Below are 19,742 nucleotides of genomic sequence, written 5' to 3' on the forward strand. Positions count from 1 at the left end.
GGTTCCAGAGTCAGGGCTCGGGCCTGGTGGTGAAGGAGTCAAGCAGAGGGCTGTGTGTGTGTGTGTGTGTGTGTGGGGCGGGGTACAGGGCTCAGGGCAGGGGGCTGGGTGTGTGTGTGCAGGGCTCAGGGCAGAGGGCTGGGGGCATGGGCTGGGGTCGTGGGGTGCAGGGACGGCTCCAGGCCCCAGCACACCAAGCGCGTACTTGGGGCGGCAAGCTGCGGGGGTGCTCTGCTGGCGCCGCGAGGCCTCTGCGGAGGCGCGCCTGCGGAGGGTCCGGTGGTGCCGCGGCTTCGGCGGACCTCCCACAGGCGTGCCGCAGAAGGCAGCCTGCCTGCTGTGCTTGGGGCGGCAAAATTCCTAGAGCTGCCCCTGGTGGGGTGCTCACGGCAGGGGGCTGGTGGGGATATGCCCTGCTGCCCCTGCCCCTGCCCAGAGCAGCGAGCATGCTGACTCTGCTCTTCTCCTACCCCCTCCCTCGCAAGGGCCATGGGCTGATCAGCCTGCAGGGAGGGAGGGAGGGAGAGGAGGAGGAGGAGGAGGGGCAGGAACTCAGCACACTGCGGGAAGAGGCAGGGGAGCTGGCAGGACTAAGCTTCTGCCCCGGCGGAGAGCGGAGAAGAGTGGGCCAGGCCAGGCTGGGCAGGATTTTTAATGGCACATGCCATTAAAAATCGGCTCACATGCCGTCTTTGGCACGTGTGTCATAGGTTGCCGACCCCTGGAATAAACAGGATAAATAATAAACAGGAAGAACTAGAAATACTTGTGAATAATCACATTATAACATAATTGGCATCAAAGAGACTTTATGGGATAATTCGCACGACTGGCATATTGACCAGATGTCCTGATTTTACAGGGATAGTTAAAATATTTGGGGTTTTGTCTTATACAGGTGCCTATTACTCCCCACTCTCGTCTCTATTTTTCACACTGGCTATCTGCTTAGTCAAGATAGAAATGGGAGGCAAACCTGTTGAATGTCTCTGGGTAAGGATAAAAGGGGTAAAAAAAAGTCATAAGGGTTTACTGTAGACCACTTAACTAGGAAGAAGAATAGACGAGGGTTGTGGATTTTGTTTGTTTTTAAAACAACTAACACAGATATCTATTGGGAAAATAATATAGCAGAGCACAGATTATCCAACAAGTTCTTGGAAAACATTGGAGACAACTTTTTATTCCAGAACATGGAGAAAACAACTAGAGATGAGGCTGTTCTTGATTTCATTCTGACATGTAGGGTCAAACTTGTTGAGAATTTGTAGGTGCAAGTCAGCTTGGGTGAAAGCGATCATTTCATGATTCTAAGGAACAGTAGGAAAGAAACCAGCAAAATAAAGACAATGGGACTTCAAATTAGACTTTAGCAAACTGAGAGATTTGGTAGGTAAGTTTCCTTGGGAAGCAAGTCTAAGGGGAAAAAAGAATTGGCATTTTGTAAAAAAGATATTATTGAGGGCACGATCAAACTATCCCAATGCATAAGAAGGATAACAAGTATAGTAAGAGATTGCCATGGCTTAACCAGGAGATCTTGAACAACCTGAACTTTTTTTTAAAAAAAAAGACACAAAAATGGAAACTCAGTCAGATTATAAAGAGTGAATATGAAAAAAGCCCCACAAGTATGTAGGGACAAAATTAGAAAGACTAAAGCACAAAATTGAGATTCAACTCCCTAGGGACATAAAGGATAACAAGAAAACATTTTACAAATACACCTCTACCCCGATATAACGTGACCTGATATAACATGAATTCGGATATAATGCGGTAAAGCAGCGCTCTGGGAGGTTGGGGCTATGCACTGCGGCGGATTAAAGCAAATTTGATATAACGCAGTTTCACCGATAACACGGTAAGTTTTTTTTGGCTCCCGAGGACAGCGTTATATTGGCGTAGTAGTGTACGTTAGAAGCAAGAGGAAGACTAAGGACACAGCAAGTGCATTACTCAATGAGACGGGAAAGATGGTAGCAGAAAATTCAGCAATGGCCAAAGTGTTAAATGCTTGTTTTGTTTGTTTTCACCAAAAAGAATTTGCAGTTGATTGAACAACTAGCATAGTGAACATTTAACGTAAATAGAGTAGGATCTGAGGCTAAAATAAGGTCAGTTAAGAATTATGCAATGTTGTGCTGTGTTGGTCCCAGGATATTAGAGACCTAAAGTGAGTGAGGTAGTGTCTTTTATTGGATCAGCTTCTGTTGGTGAAAGAGACAACTTTTCAAGCTTACACAGGAGTTCTTCGAGTCTGGAAAACGTACTTAGTCTTTCCCTATTGCAGGGAGTTGTTGGAGCTTTTCCCCATTGCTGGAGCTTTTCCCCACTGCCAGACCCTTTCTGTGTGGTGGGGGAATGCTCCAGCGGCTCCCCACTAGTGGTGCCTTTCCTCGGTGCCAGAGCTTTTCTGGGCAATGGAGGAAAGGCTTCAGCAGTGGGGAGGCTGCAGGGCACTACGCTGCTGAAAATAGCAACATAGATGGGGAAGACACTCTTTGTTCATGTAGAGAGCCATGTTGGATACATAACCCAAGGGTTCAGGCATGTCCTTACTCACCTAAGCAGTGTCTCACCTTCTACACTGCTATTTACGTACATACATACTAAGGGGTATACAGTGTATGTACTCTACATGCCATCATAAAGTGTGTGTAGTGTAGACATACCCTTAAATACGTGTGCGTCAACTCTTCAGATGCCATTGACTGCTCATTCATATCACTTAGTACTACTTCACTTAGTGCACTGTTAGGTAATTAAACAAGAACTCGGGGGTGCTACCTCTAAATTCTGCAGGAAATCTGCCTTTAAAAAAAAATTTCATTTAAAATTCAAGAACAAACTTAGTAATTTCACTCATTTGAAAAGATATAAAATCGAAGTTTCATTAGAAGTCAGTAGTGGTAATATAGATATTTCAACCTTAAATCAGAAATGAGGTTTTTGGGGCTCTGGAGTTGTCTTTGCAGGATCTGAGAGGTTGCCACACAAAAAAGTTGAGAGAAATGGATAGTAGTTGATTCAGAAATGGAGTAACTCTCTAATGATTCTCCCTTTTCCCCCTGCCCCAATATTTGTGCAATTTTTTCAAGATTTTGACCATTTCACTGAGAGTAAGAGTGCCTTCTACAAAGAGGTGAAATTCCAATATCTTACAGCACCATTTTCCACTGACCCTAGCAATAAATTTCTTCAGTATGTATAGATGGAATTAAGCTTTAAACTGTATTCACAACAGTTCTGCCATTGTGAACTAAATAAATTGTTTTTCCTTTCCTGTTACTGCAGTAGAGGGATGCCTCTCGCTCTGAAGTTGGTGATCATGAAAGTGAGGAACTGGAAACACTGTCAATAGGTGACTGTGGATGTTGTCTTCATGCAGCTCTGCAAAGATTGTGTTATGCCAAGTTAACCATATCTAAACTTTCACAATGATTTTCTGGATTTATGAGCCACTATGTGCTTTGTAGGTTCATCCATTATAGCAATATGTATATTGCTGTGATCATGGCAGATCTTACAATGCTGCATAATTCTGTTGAGCTAAATTAACTGCTCAGCGGGAAGATATATGTTTGTGAATCATCTGGCAGATTCAGATAGGGCAGTCTGGGACCTGGACCAATGAAACATAAAAATATTGGACTAGATAAATTCCATCCCCTGGGGATGAGTGGCGCCTGCAGGATTGTCCCCTAAAGCTTGTTCTACATTGTTTGTTTAGGTGATTAGTTTTTTTAGGTCTGCTCTAAAAAAATAGACATAAAGTAATAGTCAAATTTTCCTGTGTTGTAGCCATGGTGGTCCCAGGATATTAGAGAGACAATGCAGGTGAGGTTATAAGTTGGTCCAATGAAAGATATTACCTCTCACCCACCTCGTCTTTTGAGACATTCAGCTTAAATTTCCCTTGCTTAACTTCAGCCCATAACTGCTTACTACTCTAAATCGTGCCACTCCCTCTTTGTTTTCCAAAGACTTCTTTCTCTCTTCCTCCATCGATCTTCAATTGACCAAGATACACTAATTTCTTTGAATCTTTCCTGGTCAGTCTGTTTAGCCCCTCAATCAATTTTGTTGCTGTTCTCAAAATTAATTATGTACATCTTCCTTCCTCTTTTTTTCTGGTTGCCTTTTATGGCATCTTTAACTTCTTCCTAAGAGCTTTTCCAACTTCTTTATATTCTTTTTGGTTCTCTCCCCTTTTCCTTATTTATTGTGACGTGGAACATACTAACTACTGGGAATATGTGACCTGGTTGTTAAGGTCAAGGAAAGGTATGCCTACACTGCAATTAAAAACGTGCTTGACCAGTGCCAACTGACTGAGGCTAGCAGGACTCTGGCTAAGGGGCTGTTTAATTGCGTTGTGGGCTCGGGCTGCAGCCCAGGCTCTAAGATCCTACAAAGCGGTAGGGTCTCAGAGTTTGAACTGCAATCCGAGCCCAAACATCTACGTCACAGTTAAACATCCCCTTAGCCCAAGCTCTGCTAGCCCAAGTCAGCTGATATGTGCTAGCCACTATTTTTTAATTGCAGTGTAGGTAGGCATCCTTGAAGTGGCAGACTTCTTTGTGCCTGAACAGAAGCTGTAAGTTCAAGTGTTCGAGGGAAGTTTGGATGAAATGAAATCACTGAACATTACATGTGTGTGTGTCTTCAATACCAAACTTCGTGAAAAGTTTGAAAAACATGACCATATAATAGGATGGAATGATCCAGTGAATGAGAAGAGACTTTTGGAGTTTGAAAGTATGATGAAGATCATAAGCATGTTATTTAGTGAGATGGAAGAGAAACATGGCAAAGTGTTATGTCTGTGGATATTCGATTGGGGTGGTATATGCAAATTCATAGATTCCAAGGCTAGAAGGGACTGTTATCCTCTAGTCTGGCTACCTGGATAACACAGGCGACAGAACTTCCCCAAAATAATTCCTAGAACAGATCTTTTAGAAGAACATCCAGTCTTGATTGTGAAAATTGTCAGTGATGGAGAATCCCCCATGGCCCTTGGTAAACTGTTGAATAGTTAATTACCTTCGCTGTTAAAAATGTACATGTTATTTCCAATCTGAATTTGTCTAGCTTCAGTTTCCAGCACTGATTCATGTTATGCCTTTCTCTGCTAGATTGAAGAGCTCATCACTAAATACCTGTTCCCAAATATAGACTGTAATCAAAGTCATCCCTTAATTTTCTCTTTAAGCTAAATAGCCTCAAGGAGTTCAGTCACTATAAGGCATGTTTCTAATCCTTTAATCATTCTTGTGGCTCAGCTCTGAACCCTCTGTTTATCTACATCCTCTTGAATATTGGACACCAGAACTGGGCATAATATTCCAGCACTGGTCACATCAGTGCCAAATACAGAGGTAAAATAACCTCTCTACTCCTACTCAAGAGTCCCCTGTTCATGCATCCCTGATCTCATTATTCCTTTTGGCCACACCATTGTGCGGGGCGTTCAGTGTACAGCTGATTACCTAGCATGACCCCAAATCTTTTTCAGTCGCTGTTTCCCAGGATAGCGTCCCCCATCCTGTAAGTATGGCCTGCATTCTTTGTTCCTAAAGGTGTACTTTTACATTTAGCGGTGTTAAAACACATATTGTTTGCTTGCATCCAGTTTACTGAGTGATCCCTCTGCATCAGTGATCTGTCCTCCTTCCTTATTTACCATTCCCCCAATTTCTCTGTCTGCAAACTTTATCAGTCTTTCTATGGTTTCTTCCAGGTCGTTGATACGAACATACAAATGGTCATCTAGCCAAGTATCCTGTCTTCTGACATTGGCCAGTGCCAGATGCTTCAGAGGGAGTGAACAGAACAGGGCAGATTTATCAAGTAATCTATCCCTGTCTCCAGTCCCAGCTTGTGGCAGTCAGCTGTTTAGAGAATCTCAGAGGATGTGATTGCATTCTTAACCATCTTGGTTAATAGCAATTGATGGACTTCTATTCTCCCATTAATTTATCTAATTCTTTTTTGAACCCACTTATATTTTTGGCCTTCACAATGTTTCCTGGCAATTAGTTCCACAGGTTGACTCTGCATTGTGTGAAGAAGTACTTCCTTAGTTTGTTTTAAAACTGGCTGCCTATTAATTTCATTGGATGACTCTGGTTCTTGTGTTGTATGATAAAACGTTAAATAGCATAGGACCAAGAACTGATCCTTATGTAACCTCACTAGAAACACACCTGTTTGATGATTCCCAGTTTGCTATTACATTTTGAGACCTACCAGTTAGCCATCTTTTAATCAGTTTAAGGGGATAGAAGTGGATGAGGGGAGCAGTAGACATAATATATCTGGATTTTAGTAAGGCTTTTGATGCAGTCCCATATGATGTTCTTATGAGCAAACTAGGGAAATATGGTTTAGATGAAATTACCGTAAGGTGGGTTCACAGCTGGTTGGAAGACCATACTAAGAGTAGTTATCAATGGTTTACTGTCAGACTGGTTTCTCACTTCTCCATCAATCAGTAGCAAAATTACCAACTTCCTTTCCTAAGCCTCAGACTCATAAGGATGAGGAGAGACTAAACACTTAGGATGTCAGGAGAGTGTTAGCTTTTCACTTGGACAGGACTAAATCATTTAGGTCATCTTCACAACACTTGGTGATAGTCAGTCACGGATAAGATCCAGTCTCATCTCAACAAATCTCATGTTAGATTCCTCCTGCATATGTTTGTGCTACAACATTACCAGTGTAACTACACTAACCAGAGTGAGACTGCCCTCAATGAGATCACAAGCATCTTCTGTAGCATTTCTAGCTCAAATACCTATACAGGACGTTTTTAGAGCTGCAACTTGGTCATCAGTATATTCTTTTGCAGCTCATTGTGCCATCTCTCAGCAGGCTAGAGACAATGCCAAATTTGGACATCCTTCAATCATTATTTAGGTTGACTCCAATCCCACCTCCAGATTGAACTGCTTTTGAGTCCCCTGAAATGGAATGGACATGTGCAATCAGTTGTAGAAAGAAGGTTGCTAACTTGTCCTGTAACTGGTGTTCTTTGAGATGTGCTGTGCATGTTCATTCCACGACCCACCCTCCTTCCCCTCTATACGGGAGTCTGCCTGGTAAGAGGAAGCTAAGCAGGGTCGGGGAAAGCTCTACCCTTTATACCATTGGGCAGCACTAGGAGGAAGCAGAGGGCTATGCACTGCCCTGATGGGTACTGCTAAAGGAAAAATCTCAGCTGACACATTGGGTGTGCACACCTTGAGTGGAGTGGACTGCACAGGTGCAATACATCTTGGAGAATAACATTACAGAACAGTATCAGAGGGATAGCCATGTTAGTCTGAATCTGTAAAAAGCAACGAAGAGTCCTGTGGCATCTTATAGACTAACAAATGTATTGGAGCATAAGCTTTCGTGGGTGAATACCCACTTCATCAGACGCATGTATTGGAAATTTCCAGAGGCAGGTATAAATATGCCGGCAAGAATCAGTCTAGAGCTAAACGAGGTTAGTTCAATCAGGGAGGATGAGGCCCTCTTCTAGCTGTTGAGGTGTGAACACCAAGGGAGGGGAAACTGCTTTTGTAGTTGGCTAGCCATTCACAGTCTTTGTTTAATCCTGACCTGCTGATGTCAAATTTGCAAAGGAACTGAAGCTCAGCAGTTTCTCTGAAGTCTGGGCCTGACGTTTTTTTGCTGTAGGATGGCTACCTTTAAATCTGCTATTGTGTGTCCAGGGAGGTTGAAGTGTTCTCCTACAGGTTTTTGTATATTGCCATTCCTAATATCTGACTTGTGTCCATTTATCCTTTTACGTAAGGACTGTCCAGTTTGGCCGATGTACATAGCAGAGGGGCAATGCTGGCACATGATGGTGTATATAAAATTGGTGGACGTGCAGGTGAACCAGTGATGATGTAGCTGGTCTAGTTAGATCCTGTGATGGTGTTGCTGGCGTAGATATGTGGGCAGAGTTGGCATCGCAGTTTGTTGCATGGTTTGGTTCCTTAGTTAGTTACTATGGTGCCGTGTGTGGTTGCTGGTGAGAATATGCTTAAGGTTCGCAGGTTGTCTGTGGGTGAGGACTGGCCTGCCTCCCAAGGTCTGTGAAAGGGAGGGATCATTGTCCAGGATGGGTTGTAGATCACTGATGCGTTGGAGAGGTTTAAGCTGAGGACTGTAGGTGATGGCCAGTGGAGTTCTGTTGGTTTCTTTCTTGGGCTTGTCTTGCAGCAGGAGGCTTCTGGGTATACGTCTGGCTCTGTTGATTTGTTTCCTTATTTCCTCGTGCGGGTATCACAGTTTTGAGATTGCTTGGTGAAGATCTTAGAGGTGGTGGTCTATGTCTGAGGGGTTGGAGCAAATGTAGTTGTACCTCAGTGCTTGGCTATAGACAATGGATTGTGTGGTGTTGCCGGGATGGAAGCTGGAGGCATGAAGGTAGGCATAGTGGTCGGTGGGTTTTCGGTATAGAGTGGTGTTAATGTGACTGTCACTTATTTGTACCGTGGTGTCTAGGAAGTGGACCTCCCCGTGTGGCTTGGTCCAGGCTGAGGTTGATGGTGGGGTGGAAGCTGTTGAAATCGTGGTGGAATTCTTCCAGAATCTCCTTCCCATGGGTCCAGATGATGATGTCATCAGTGTAGCATAGGTAGAGAAGTGGTGTAAGTGGACGAGAGCTGAGGAAGCATTGTTCCAGGTCAGCCATAAAAATGTTGGCATATTGTGGGGCCATGCGAGTGCCCGTAGCTGTGCCACTGGTTTGGAGGTATATATTGTCACCAAATTTGAAATAATTGTGCGTGAGGATAAAGGCACAGAGCTCAGCAACCAGTTGTGCTGTGTCATCATCAGGGATACTGTTCCTGGCAGCTTGTATTCCTTCTGTGTGTGGGATTTTTGTATAGAGAGCCTCCACATCCATGGTGGCTAGTATGGTGTTTTCTGGAAGATCACCAGTGCATTATAGTTTTCTCTCAGTGGTGTCACAGAGATGGCTGGGAATGCTGGTTGCGTAGGGTCTGAGTGGAGAGTCCACATATCTGGATAGTCCTTCAGTGAGAGTGCCAATTCCAGAGATGATGGGTGTCCAGGATTTCCAGGTTTGTGGATCTTGGGTAGTAGAATAACCCCGGTCGGGGCTCTAAGGGTGTGTTGATTTGTTCCTATGTTAGTGTAGGGAGTGCCCTGAGTAGATGGTGCAGTTTCTTAGTATATTCCTCAGTGGGATCTGAGGAAAGTGGCCTGTAGAATTTGGTATTGGACAGTTGTCTGGCAGCCTCCTTTTGGTGGTCAGACCTGTTCATGATGACAACAGCACCTCCTTTATCAGCTTCTTTGATTATAATGTCAGGGTTGTTTCTGAGGCTGTGGATGGCATTGTGTTCTGCATGACTTAGGTTGTGAGGCAAGCAATATCTGCCTGTGCACGTCAGCGGAAGCATTCTGTGTATAGGTCCAGACCGTCATTTTGACCCTCATGTGGAGTTCTTCTTGTGTTGTTGGTGGGAATGTATCAGTGTGCTGTTTGGTGTCATCTTGTGTCTGTGGAACACATCCGCACTAGCAGCTCTTGCATCAACACAGAGAGCTGTGCACCATGGGTAGCTATCCCACTGTGCAACTGGCCACAGGGTGCTTTTGAGGGATTGCAATGCCTTATGGGGGCAGGTACAGCATCACATGATGAAGGTTGCTCAATCCCATCATTCCATGGCCATGCTGCTAGGTTGCCTGCCGCTTTTCAATTGCCCTGGTAATCTGCGAGCCAGCCATCTCTGTCAGAAAGCCTGGATCCTGCACTGTGTTCAGTATTGTGCTGTGCATTATGAACACAAGGCTATAAGGGGAGCCCAGTGGACAGGTGTTTGGCTGGGGGATGCCTTCAAGGAGCATATTAACACTGTGCCACAGTAACATCATGTTGTAGTGTCCTAAGCCTGGCACTGTTTTTTTGCACCATGCTAGGAAACGTGTAATGCTTGCTATGTGTGCCCGAAAAGTAACACATTGTAAATCACTTTTTAAAGTACTCTGTAATATGATCAGCTGACATTGCTGAACACTAAAACACTTCTGTGGGCCTCCTGTGTTAGTGTGTGTGTGAGAGTGTGTGTGTGTCTGTGTGACGGAGACTGTGTGTGTTGCAGTAGAGTGTGTAGGTGACCAGATGAGATGAAGAAAATATCGGGACATATTGGAGGGAGTCCGCCTGTGGAGCGCGCAAAAAAAAAAAAAAAGCTGAGTGCTGCCAGTGGAGGAGGGGAAAAAAATTGGTTGGGACACGGGACAACCACCCAAATATCGGGACGCTCCCAATTTTATCGGGATGTCTGGTCACCCTAAAAGTGTGGCACGCTCTCTTTAAGTTCAGACAGCAACCATGAGCAACCAATCCTGAGCCAGAAACTGGTGCACAGACAGCTGGTGTCCACCTGTGCTCCCACCCCCGTGCGGGTCGGGTGTGGACCACACCCTGACATCAGCCCCCACCTCCCTCCCTGGCTCTTTACAGCACATCAGGGGTCTCTTCTCCTGCCCCCTCTCGCTTGCAGCAATCTGTCCTGCCTGCCTGCCTCTGTGATCCTAGTGCAGAGGAGAGCAGGATTCCACGTTAATGTTTTGATTCCAGGATTCCTTCAGGGTTCTACCCTAGCCTCCTTTCCCCACAGACCCAGGAGATCCACCCCCTTCCCTGTAATACGGGCAGGAGTGCATTTGCTGCTGGGAGGCAGCATGCTCAGCTGGGTAATAGCTATGTGAACTGTACAGGCTGAGCAGTTTCAAAACTTCCTGGGGCTTTGAAAGGGGAGGGGCACGTGCTTGTGTAGCTGGGTGCAGGGTAGCAGAGTTCAAAACAGTGAGCAGAGCAGTCAGTGTTGCATTGTGGGATACCTCCTGGAGGCCAGTTACAGCAGTGTATCGGATGCAGTGTCTGTACTGATGCTTTGTCGATCTAAATTGGTTTTATTTTGTCGACAAAGCAGGAGAGTTTTGTCGGCAGGAGGAGCATTGTAGTGTGTATACCTCCACTGTTTTATTAACAAAAGCTGCCTTTTGCTGAAAAAACTGTGTCATGTAGACAAGGCCTTAATCAACCATCCTTAATTCTTCTCAAAGCATTTTAACAACTTTTTTTGTTTTTACAGTTGTTGAGTATAAAAGTCAAATGAAGAACTCTTAGTACTGGAACAATAATTTTCTTGAATTCCTTATGCTCCATTAGCCTTGCTGCACTCAGTTGTATATTCTCTAAGATAGTTCAGTTTGCAAGAAGGTTTGAATAGCTTTTCTGAATCTAAATGTGACTTAAACATTATTTAAAAAAACTAAACTTTTATTTGAGAAAAGAGACTTACTGTTCAGGGGATTATCATGTCATTCTACTCATGAAAGCCATGTCATCAGGGCTCCATTTGTTCTGCGACACAGTGAGATCAGATTCTATGGTAGCAACCCCTTATGCCATGACAGCCTTAAATTATTCAATTGCCATCAAATATGCATTGTTTCTGGTACTTCCCCATCCCTAGCAAGCTATGCCTCTTAATTGAAAAGCCTAAATAATATAAAATTAGTTGGTGGCCATTTTTCTTCAATTTTTTTTTTCAGTTTATTTCCCTCAGATTTCTCTAACCAGGGAAACTTTTGTGGCTGTGCTCTCTAACTCTTTTAAATACTAAGCTGTTGCTTCTCAGAAATGTGTTTAGACCTGTGTAGAGGACAGCCAGCTGTTATGTTAGTTTAAGATTTGTAAAGCTTTCTGCACTTGTTCAAAATAGTGCTTTATCTTCAGAGTATTATTTCATGCTTCTCCTTCCCTCCCACACAGCTCTTCCAATGCACTTCAGTCCTAACCTGCATTCCTGCCCTCTCTTCTTCCACCCTTTTTTCTGTTACAGTGCTGGGCATACCTTGAACATAACACTCCTTTCTACACATTACAAAACCACTACCCACATTTGCGTAAATAATCTCTCCGTTTGTTAGAGTGTGGAGGAAGATGTATGAAACTATGGTAGTGGCCCAAGTCTCCCACTGGGGAATTTTTTCTGGGATGACAGATTTATAGAGTAGAAAGACATGAGTTGCGAAGACCTTAAATTCAGAAAAGCTATTCAGTGGAGTGATTGGTTTGAGATCAGTAATTTATTTATTGGAGAGCACTCACTGAATCTATTCTTCAAACACCGCACTGGGATGTCCCAGTTCACTGCAGAAGAAGGGTGAACTCTTCCCCATCGCTTGTGAGCTCCAGTGCTTTCCACATATATTCAGGTACAGACCTCCCCTGCAGATCTCTAATTCTTTCTCTCTCTTTAAGGAACGCTGTTTCATTTTGCTTTGCCAAAGGAAGGTGATGTCATTCAGCCCTTGACCAGTGTGACCCCATCTCTTATTGGGCAGCTTAAAATGGGACCCAGAAGACACAGCACTCCTATTGGTGAGTTTGAATAGAATGTCCTCATTTTTGAAATTGGAGCAGATTTGGAAGCTGACTTGAGTCTTGATACAAATCTTGATTAAAGCCTTAAACCTAATTTAGGGGCTGGCATTGGCTGGCCTTGTGCTGTGAGCAGGGCATGTTCATCTGTCACTATTTCCCATTGGTACTCTGAACCTGGTCACTCACTCATCCAACCAAACATTTCACCCTTTATATGTAGTCTCTATTGTACCACAGGTGGGTGTGCCGGTCTTGTGTCTTCTTGCCATGAATTTGATATGCATGGTGCTGTGTCAGTCATAGGCTCCTGACAATAGGACTCGAAAGGCCCTCCTAGTCCAAATCTTTCCCTTTTGCTAAGGCAAGATCATCTCCTATATATACTGTTTTTGCCTCATCAGGCAGCATCCTATGTGATGTCTGACTTAGCAGTTGACTTCTATAGTGGTGTCTGTAGTGGATGATGGAACTAGTTGGCCTTTGGCTAAGGCTGTTGTCACCACTACAGAACTGAATCTCTGAGGCGTTCTTAAGGGCAGCCTGATAGGAATGTCCATTGCTATGCTATTTGCCCCTGAAGCATACAATTGCACCACTCCTAGGCACCTACAGGGAGCTGAACCCAATGGAGCAAAGACTACACTGGCCATTTTCACTTTTGTATTTTGTGCCTTCTTTCCTTCCTCATTTTAGTGGATGGCAGCTGCCCAGATAGAACCATAGTAACCAGTGATGTCACAGCAGAGGGCAGTATTGGGACCAACGATGTCACTGTGGAGAGCGCTATGGCATCAGCAGATGTGTTGGAAGAGTGTGAAAAGGGGGATTCTGGTGCAGCTCCTGAGGCTGATGGAAAACTCTGTCTTCGAATGAACCTTGCTACCCCTGTGAACGAAGAGAGTGAGGGGAGTCTGCCCTTCAGTCTGGAAAGTAAGGGAATGGAAAACTGGGGAATATGTAGGTTCCGACTGTCTCCTCACCCTAGGATACCCCACCCAATTCCAGTCACTTGACAAGGGCTTGGAGTTAGCTTCATTTGGAGAGCTGCTGGCTTCCTCTCACAGGAATCCTTTTTTTAGTTCCCTTGCATAGTAACTTCTAAGAAAATAGTGTGTCCTGCAGCTGAGAGGGTTGTAGAGACCCACTTGGGTGGGGGAGGTGAGCTCATGTCTCATTTCTATTGCAGTGAAGCAGAGACACTTCCAGATGGAGGGAGACGTTCCTAGGGCAGGTAGCTAGGGTTGTGTATTTCAGCAGAGTTGGAGGCAATTAGGAGATGTGACCCCAGTCATTTATCATGAGAAAAGTGTAACTTCAGTGTCTGAATGTTGCTCATATGCTCAATCTATGTAATATACTCAAGTATTTGTACAGGCTGGGGGTTGCAGTGGGAAGCTGGTTGAGCGGGGATGGGATGGTTTCATAGCTATCTTCTCTCCTGTTGCTCAACCCCTCTAGCTACAGAGCTCCCAAGGGCAGGAAGTCTGTTCAGGTGTGATGCTAACAGGATTCTTTCTCCCATCCCCCATCTCCTTCAGAGCCTGCAGCCAGTGAAAGGAAAAATGGATCCTCTGCTGTTGCTGGGGCTGTTGCCAGGTAACTGATGCTTGTTGCCAAGCAAACGGTTGAATGCAAAGTTCTTGGTAATGAGAGAAATTATCTACCAACAGCAGGAAAATAAATTAAAATGAGACCCAGCAGCATGGAGCTGGCTCAGCCACTGTTTCTGCCTTTACCCTTTGGTACTTGCAGTGATGCTTCTGGTGCAGGGCTCTTTCCTTAGTTCAGGTGCCCCCAACTGCCATTTTATTCTGGCCTGGGCGCTTCCTGCCTTTCTTGGCCCCACGAGGCCCTGGCAAGAGTGGCGGGACTAAAATGGTGGCCCACCAGGATTTGATTGTGACAGATTCAGATAACTTGGGGCACGGGGGAAATCCTGAAATAAGTACTATTAAGAGACCTTTGCCAGAGAACCGCATGCTTTGTGTGAGCATTGCCATCACTCATTTTTGTGAGAGTTGGGAAGCTTTCTAGCCGTGTGGTGAGTTTGACCTCTCAAGTGTGTTGCGAGCTTGCCATCTCGAGTATTTTTTGCTGTGTCATGAAAGCTGTTATCAGCTCACACTGGGAAGAGAACAGGAGTACTTGTGGCACCTTGGAGACTAACAAATTTATTTGAGCATAAGCTTTCGTGGGCTACAGCCCACTTCATCGGATGCATGCAGTGGAAGATGCAGTAGGAAGATATATACACACACACACAGAGAACATGAACAATGGGTATTACCATACACACTCTAACAAGAGTGATCAGTTAAGGTGAGCTATTACCAGCAGAAGAGAGAGAAACTTTTTGTAGTAGTAATCAAAATGGTCCATTTGCAGCAGTTGACAAGAAGGTGTGAGGAACAGTCTGGGGGGGAATAAACATGGGGAAATAGTTTTACTTTGTGTAATGACCGATCCACTCCCAGTCTTTATTAAAACCTAATTTAATGGTGTCCATTTTGCAAAGAGAAGAGGAGGATATTAAAATATAGATGCAAATTATTCATATCGCCACCTAGTGGCAGTGAGGAAGTACTGGACAGTGATACTGTAATTTCTCAAAAGCCAGTGTAATGCTGACATCATGCTTACTGCGCTCTCTCAAGCTACTGAGTTTCTCCTGACTGGCAAGAAGGGGCCTGAGACAAAGGAAGTAGGAAACAACTTTTTACAATTGTGAGTTGTCTCTTGATCCTGGAGAGCTCTGACCAATTCCAACTGCTTTGCTGATTTAAGGCACAACAAATTAATCAGCCTAAAGACCAGTCTCTTGTTGGTTCTAGTGATTTTAGACCTTTGTCCTTTCCAATGACAGTACTTTCCTAGTTCCTGTGATTGTGACCTGTTTCTTTAATCTGTACAACTAGCTCACAGAAGACACTGTCTGTGTTTAGTCTTGTCTGTGAAGTCCAACGAGAGGATGAGGCCAGAGGTCACGATCTTCCTGCTTCTCCATTTAGGTATAGAGCTTTGCATTTTATTCTTGTTTGGCCCTGTAGTGAGGTCCCATGTCCCTTTAGGAGCCCTGTGCTGTGTCACTGATTCTGGGGTGACTTCTAGAGAAAGATGGGGGGGCACTGTGTGTATATAATCAGTAATATGACTGGTAGGTGCGTATCATGTAGTAACCAAGCTGTGCTCTCTAGCTTTGAAGTTTGACTTGAGGAGTGCTGCTGTTGCAGCTGGCTGAGATGCCCAGGATTATAGAGGTGCTTACTGGTAGCTGTTAGAAGACAATGCAATATAACTGTGTAAGCCACTAGCATCCAGAAGCTTTTCACTCCTGCACCTTGCTTGACATCTATTGATTGGGGAGTGAAATTACAGGGGTTTGGGCTCTCGCGTACAGCAGATTAACATGCTGACATTGTGTACAGTATTATTAATCATGTTTGTTATGGTACTGTCTATGGACTTACCAGGATTGAGGCCCCATAGTACTAGATGCTGTACAGACACAGAGCAGTGGGTAGTCCCTGCCCTGAGAAGATTGTCTGTCTAGACAAGACAGACAAAAGGTAGGGGAAATGGATAAGAGATACTAGCAAATGCCATGCTTGTTTCACTACCCCCACCCTTTTTTTTTGGTGGGAGTATAGCCAAATGGAAATACAAGGACAGGGAGTGGAGTGACAGGGATAGAACAGGGGAAAAGAGGGAGAGAAGGAATGCATGAGGGGTATGTGTAGAGTGGGGCTGAGGTGAAGAGACTGAGAATCAGTGTGGGAGTAGGTTGGAGCAAATGGCCAGACAGCAAAAGATAGATAAATTCTAGTCAAAACTTTAGAAAACATTAGTGTTTTCTCCTCTACAACATCTCCCAGTTACATTTCTTATTGTCATTAGCCACTGTAACACCAAAGGAATGGTATAGTAAAGTGTGATGGTTCCTGAAGATGGGATAACTACCAGTAGGGCTGTGTCTAATTGGTATCGGATGCCTGGTGCAAAACACACTTTAGTTAATGCTTTAGTTTGTGCTAAGTGTCATCTTTCCACTAGTTGGGTCCCTTTGGAGATGCTGACATTTCAAAGGAACACTGGCACTTATAGGAACACTGCTGTTTAGCTACAGGAAGGTTGTAGTAGAGTCACCAGTTAATCTGTTCCCAGTGCATAAAACTAAGTGATTCTTATGCGCTCCCAACAGATTAAATGACCATCCCATAAAAAGCCACAGGGAATCCTGCTTGTGTGTGGTGGGTGCTTGGGCACCTGTTGCTTTGAACATTTTAATATTGATCTGCATGTGATTGGTTTGCAGGGGGAACCTGTTCAGTTTCCCAAGCACACAAGAGGAGGAGGAGGAGGAGCAGCAGCATGACAATCCTGAAGCTTGGCAACAGCATCAGAAGCACATCCCTTGTGGGGAAATGAAAGTTTCTCAGCCTGCAGAGCAGGACTCCAAACATCAGCCATCCCATGTAAAAGAGGGAGAGGCTATGGAAGCTGATATTGAAAAGGAAGGGAAGAGCGCACAGGAGAAGCTGAGTAAGGCTCTGGCAGCCCATGAGAGGGATAAAGGCCAGCAGTTGTGGGCTGGCACCAGTAACAAAGAGGTCCAAACTACAGGAGGTTCTGTTTTGGCCCCAGCAGCTGTGTCAGCAGCAACACAGACAATGACAGGAGTGAGCACTCAGGTAGAAGTGGGAACAAGCATGGCTGGGCAAAGACCTGGCCAACAAGATGCCAAGGTCCAAACTGAGGAGAGTGGAGAGAAGCTTGCGAATGCCCCCGGAGATGACACTGAGTCTCTGCACAGCCAGGTGAGAATGAGCAAGAGCTCGGATCGCTTTTATGTAGTTTCAGCCCCTAGGTTCTGAAACTGAAGTCTTTACTGCTTTAGATATGAAAATAGTACTCCAGTCAGTACAATGTCCTTATGGTGGTTCTACTTTGCATCCTCAGCCCTACATTTTGAATGTACCAAAACTGCAGTGGAGAAGTAGTCTCAGTGGGTGGGGAGAGCTGTGTAGTGGAATGTTGGGCATCTGTCACCTGGGGAGGAGTATGGCAGGTGACTTGCTTTTTTGTATCCAGGATACAGGTAAGGTAATACATTTCCTCTCTCTGCTGGGCAGGGGTGGAAGTAACTTCTTGAGGGAAGGGGTTTGAACTCTTCTGCACACAACCAGCCCTTATCACTGTGACTTCATCCAATAGCCATGGATAAACATGTTCCTGGAGTGTTCCTGGAAAGAAATAGCTTTAAAATATTGTTCTATTAAATTTTCCTCCTGAGATGAACCCGGTGAGAGGAATGGAATGGACTGATCAAAGCCTCAGAACTATTGTAAAGAAGTGTGCAGACTTGAGAAGACCACCGCATTGGGGTCACATTTTGAAGGTTTCTTCACAAACATGAGCGCTAGAAAATATATGGTGGTTTTAAATGAAAGCAATTACTGGATTCTCTGGCAAACTCCAAATCAGGAGGAGACACAGGGCCCTGAATATGACTATTAGGCAAGAAGGTTCCTTGATAAACTTATGCAGATTGAATTGACCCATTTGGGTATTTTCATAGTTTTCATCACATCCAGCTTTGGCTCCTTCCATTTACTGCCGTTCTGTGGCACCCTTGCCATTGGACTACCTCAAGGAGAAGCTGAATATGATCTGGATGTTCCCATTTAATCATCTAGCTTCTTGTCCAAGGGGCAAGGGCTGTTATTGGACTGGAAACACTGTGGGAAGAGAGTTCCTGTTTCCTAAAGCTTTTTACGTATTCTGCTCTGTTTCCAGAGCACTGGTTGGTAATATTTTGATAAGGGGGCGTCTGATGTCAAATCTTACTTTAACATTAAACAGTTTTGTGGTTTGGGATTTTGTATCAAGTTATCATTGGTTTCCTCTCATTATAACAATTGCCATTAAAAACCTTTTTATTAAACACACAGAAGAAGGAAAACAGCTGAAGCAATTGGAACAAAAATAATTATGTAAGGCTTTCATTTTAACAATTGACTGTTCGGAGGAAAAGAAAAAATTCATTTGGATGGTCTAGAGCTCTTGTTGCTGTTGAAGTCTGATCCTATTTCCTTGTAAAATGAAACAAGACAAACTCACACAAAAGGGAAAGATTAGCAAAGAAAGCACTTCTATCTGATGCTTTCTTCTGCTGTCACAGTCAAACTGCTGGGAAAGTATAGACTTGTCACACAGTTGTATCCACCTTTCCAAGACCGGGCAAACGTTTACCAGCATCAGGCTGTTTAAGGCATTGCTTTTTAGCTAGCCTTTCTGGTCATGGGACTTGCAGCAGTGTTGCAAGAGTAGATTTGTCTTGACTGTGTAAGCCAGAAAGAGAGAGGTAAGAGAGAAGAGAATGAGGTGGAATGGGGAGATGACGTGACTGAGTGGGCCACAGCCGGATACTCTGACTTGCATCCTAGATGTTTTATTAAAAAGGTAGCTGAAGCTGTTAGTGTCATGTAGGTTTTCCCCTTTCTGACTTGGTGTGGTCAGGACATCTTTCAGGGATCCGGTGATTTAAGGCACTCATCTTGGGGATAGGAGATGAGGGTTCAGATCCCTCCTTTGAATTAGGCAAAGAAGAGTTGAACCCACATATCGTACCTCCCAGGTGAGTGCCTTAATCACATGTCATTCTCTGTCTCTTTGGTCCCATGAATATTTAAGTGTTTATACCAAGTGGAAAAGTTTCAACAGGAGCAATTGAGAGCAACCCATCTCCGAATAGCTATTAGGATGCTCACCTGAGAGGAGGAAGATCTGAGTTCAAGTTCCTGCTCCAGAATGGGGATTCAGACCTGGGTCTCCCACACCCTAGGCAAGTGCCCTAACCACAGGGATAAAAGTGGAGGGGAGGGAAGATGCTCACTTTCTTTTCTGAAGCTGAATTTGTTCTGATTTTACTGAAAAATCAATTCATCCAACTCTACCAGCAAGTGGTGTGGGCAGCAGCAGTGATGATGGTGAAGCTTGCTTCTTCCAGTTCCCCCAAACTGCTGTGCCCTTCAGTGATTTTTTTCCCCCCACCCACACCCCAATAAGCAATGTCCAGAAACAGAAGAAAACTTCATTCCCAACTTTAACCAATAAACATATTTTGGTGATTTTAACTTCTTCCCGTTTCTAGAATCTTTCAGCCTGTGCCAAGCAGTCTAGTTAATACCAATATTTGTCTTCAACTTTGCTAACTTACACTATATAATAAGATTTCAGGGTTGTCCCTCTGTGGGTCGCTCTGAACTGTAGAATGTCTGGTTCAGTATGAAACAAAGGAAACCAC

At 44.4% G+C, this 19,742-nt stretch overlaps 1 protein-coding gene across 10 annotated transcripts in view; it reads left to right on the plus strand.

Annotated features, from left to right (window-relative positions):
* TP53BP1 (tumor protein p53 binding protein 1) overlaps positions 1 to 19,742 on the plus strand; it is a 79,550-nt gene that overhangs the window by 26,619 nt on the left and 33,189 nt on the right. For all 10 annotated transcript variants that reach the window (XR_007776240.1, XM_050967185.1, XM_050967179.1 and 7 more), the window contains 5 exons: positions 12,317 to 12,436; positions 13,133 to 13,369; positions 13,978 to 14,035; positions 15,355 to 15,447; positions 16,752 to 17,253. Coding sequence is in view for 9 of the 10 variants with exons in the window: in XM_050967185.1 (XP_050823142.1) it covers positions 12,317 to 12,436; positions 13,133 to 13,369; positions 13,978 to 14,035; positions 15,355 to 15,447; positions 16,752 to 17,253 (1,010 nt within the window). In the remaining variant the exon portion in view is untranslated. The remainder of the gene's footprint in view (positions 1 to 12,316; positions 12,437 to 13,132; positions 13,370 to 13,977; positions 14,036 to 15,354; positions 15,448 to 16,751; positions 17,254 to 19,742) is intronic.

Source organism: Gopherus flavomarginatus, chromosome 9, assembly GCF_025201925.1.
Source record: "Gopherus flavomarginatus isolate rGopFla2 chromosome 9, rGopFla2.mat.asm, whole genome shotgun sequence".
Taxonomy (NCBI): domain Eukaryota; kingdom Metazoa; phylum Chordata; order Testudines; family Testudinidae; genus Gopherus; species Gopherus flavomarginatus.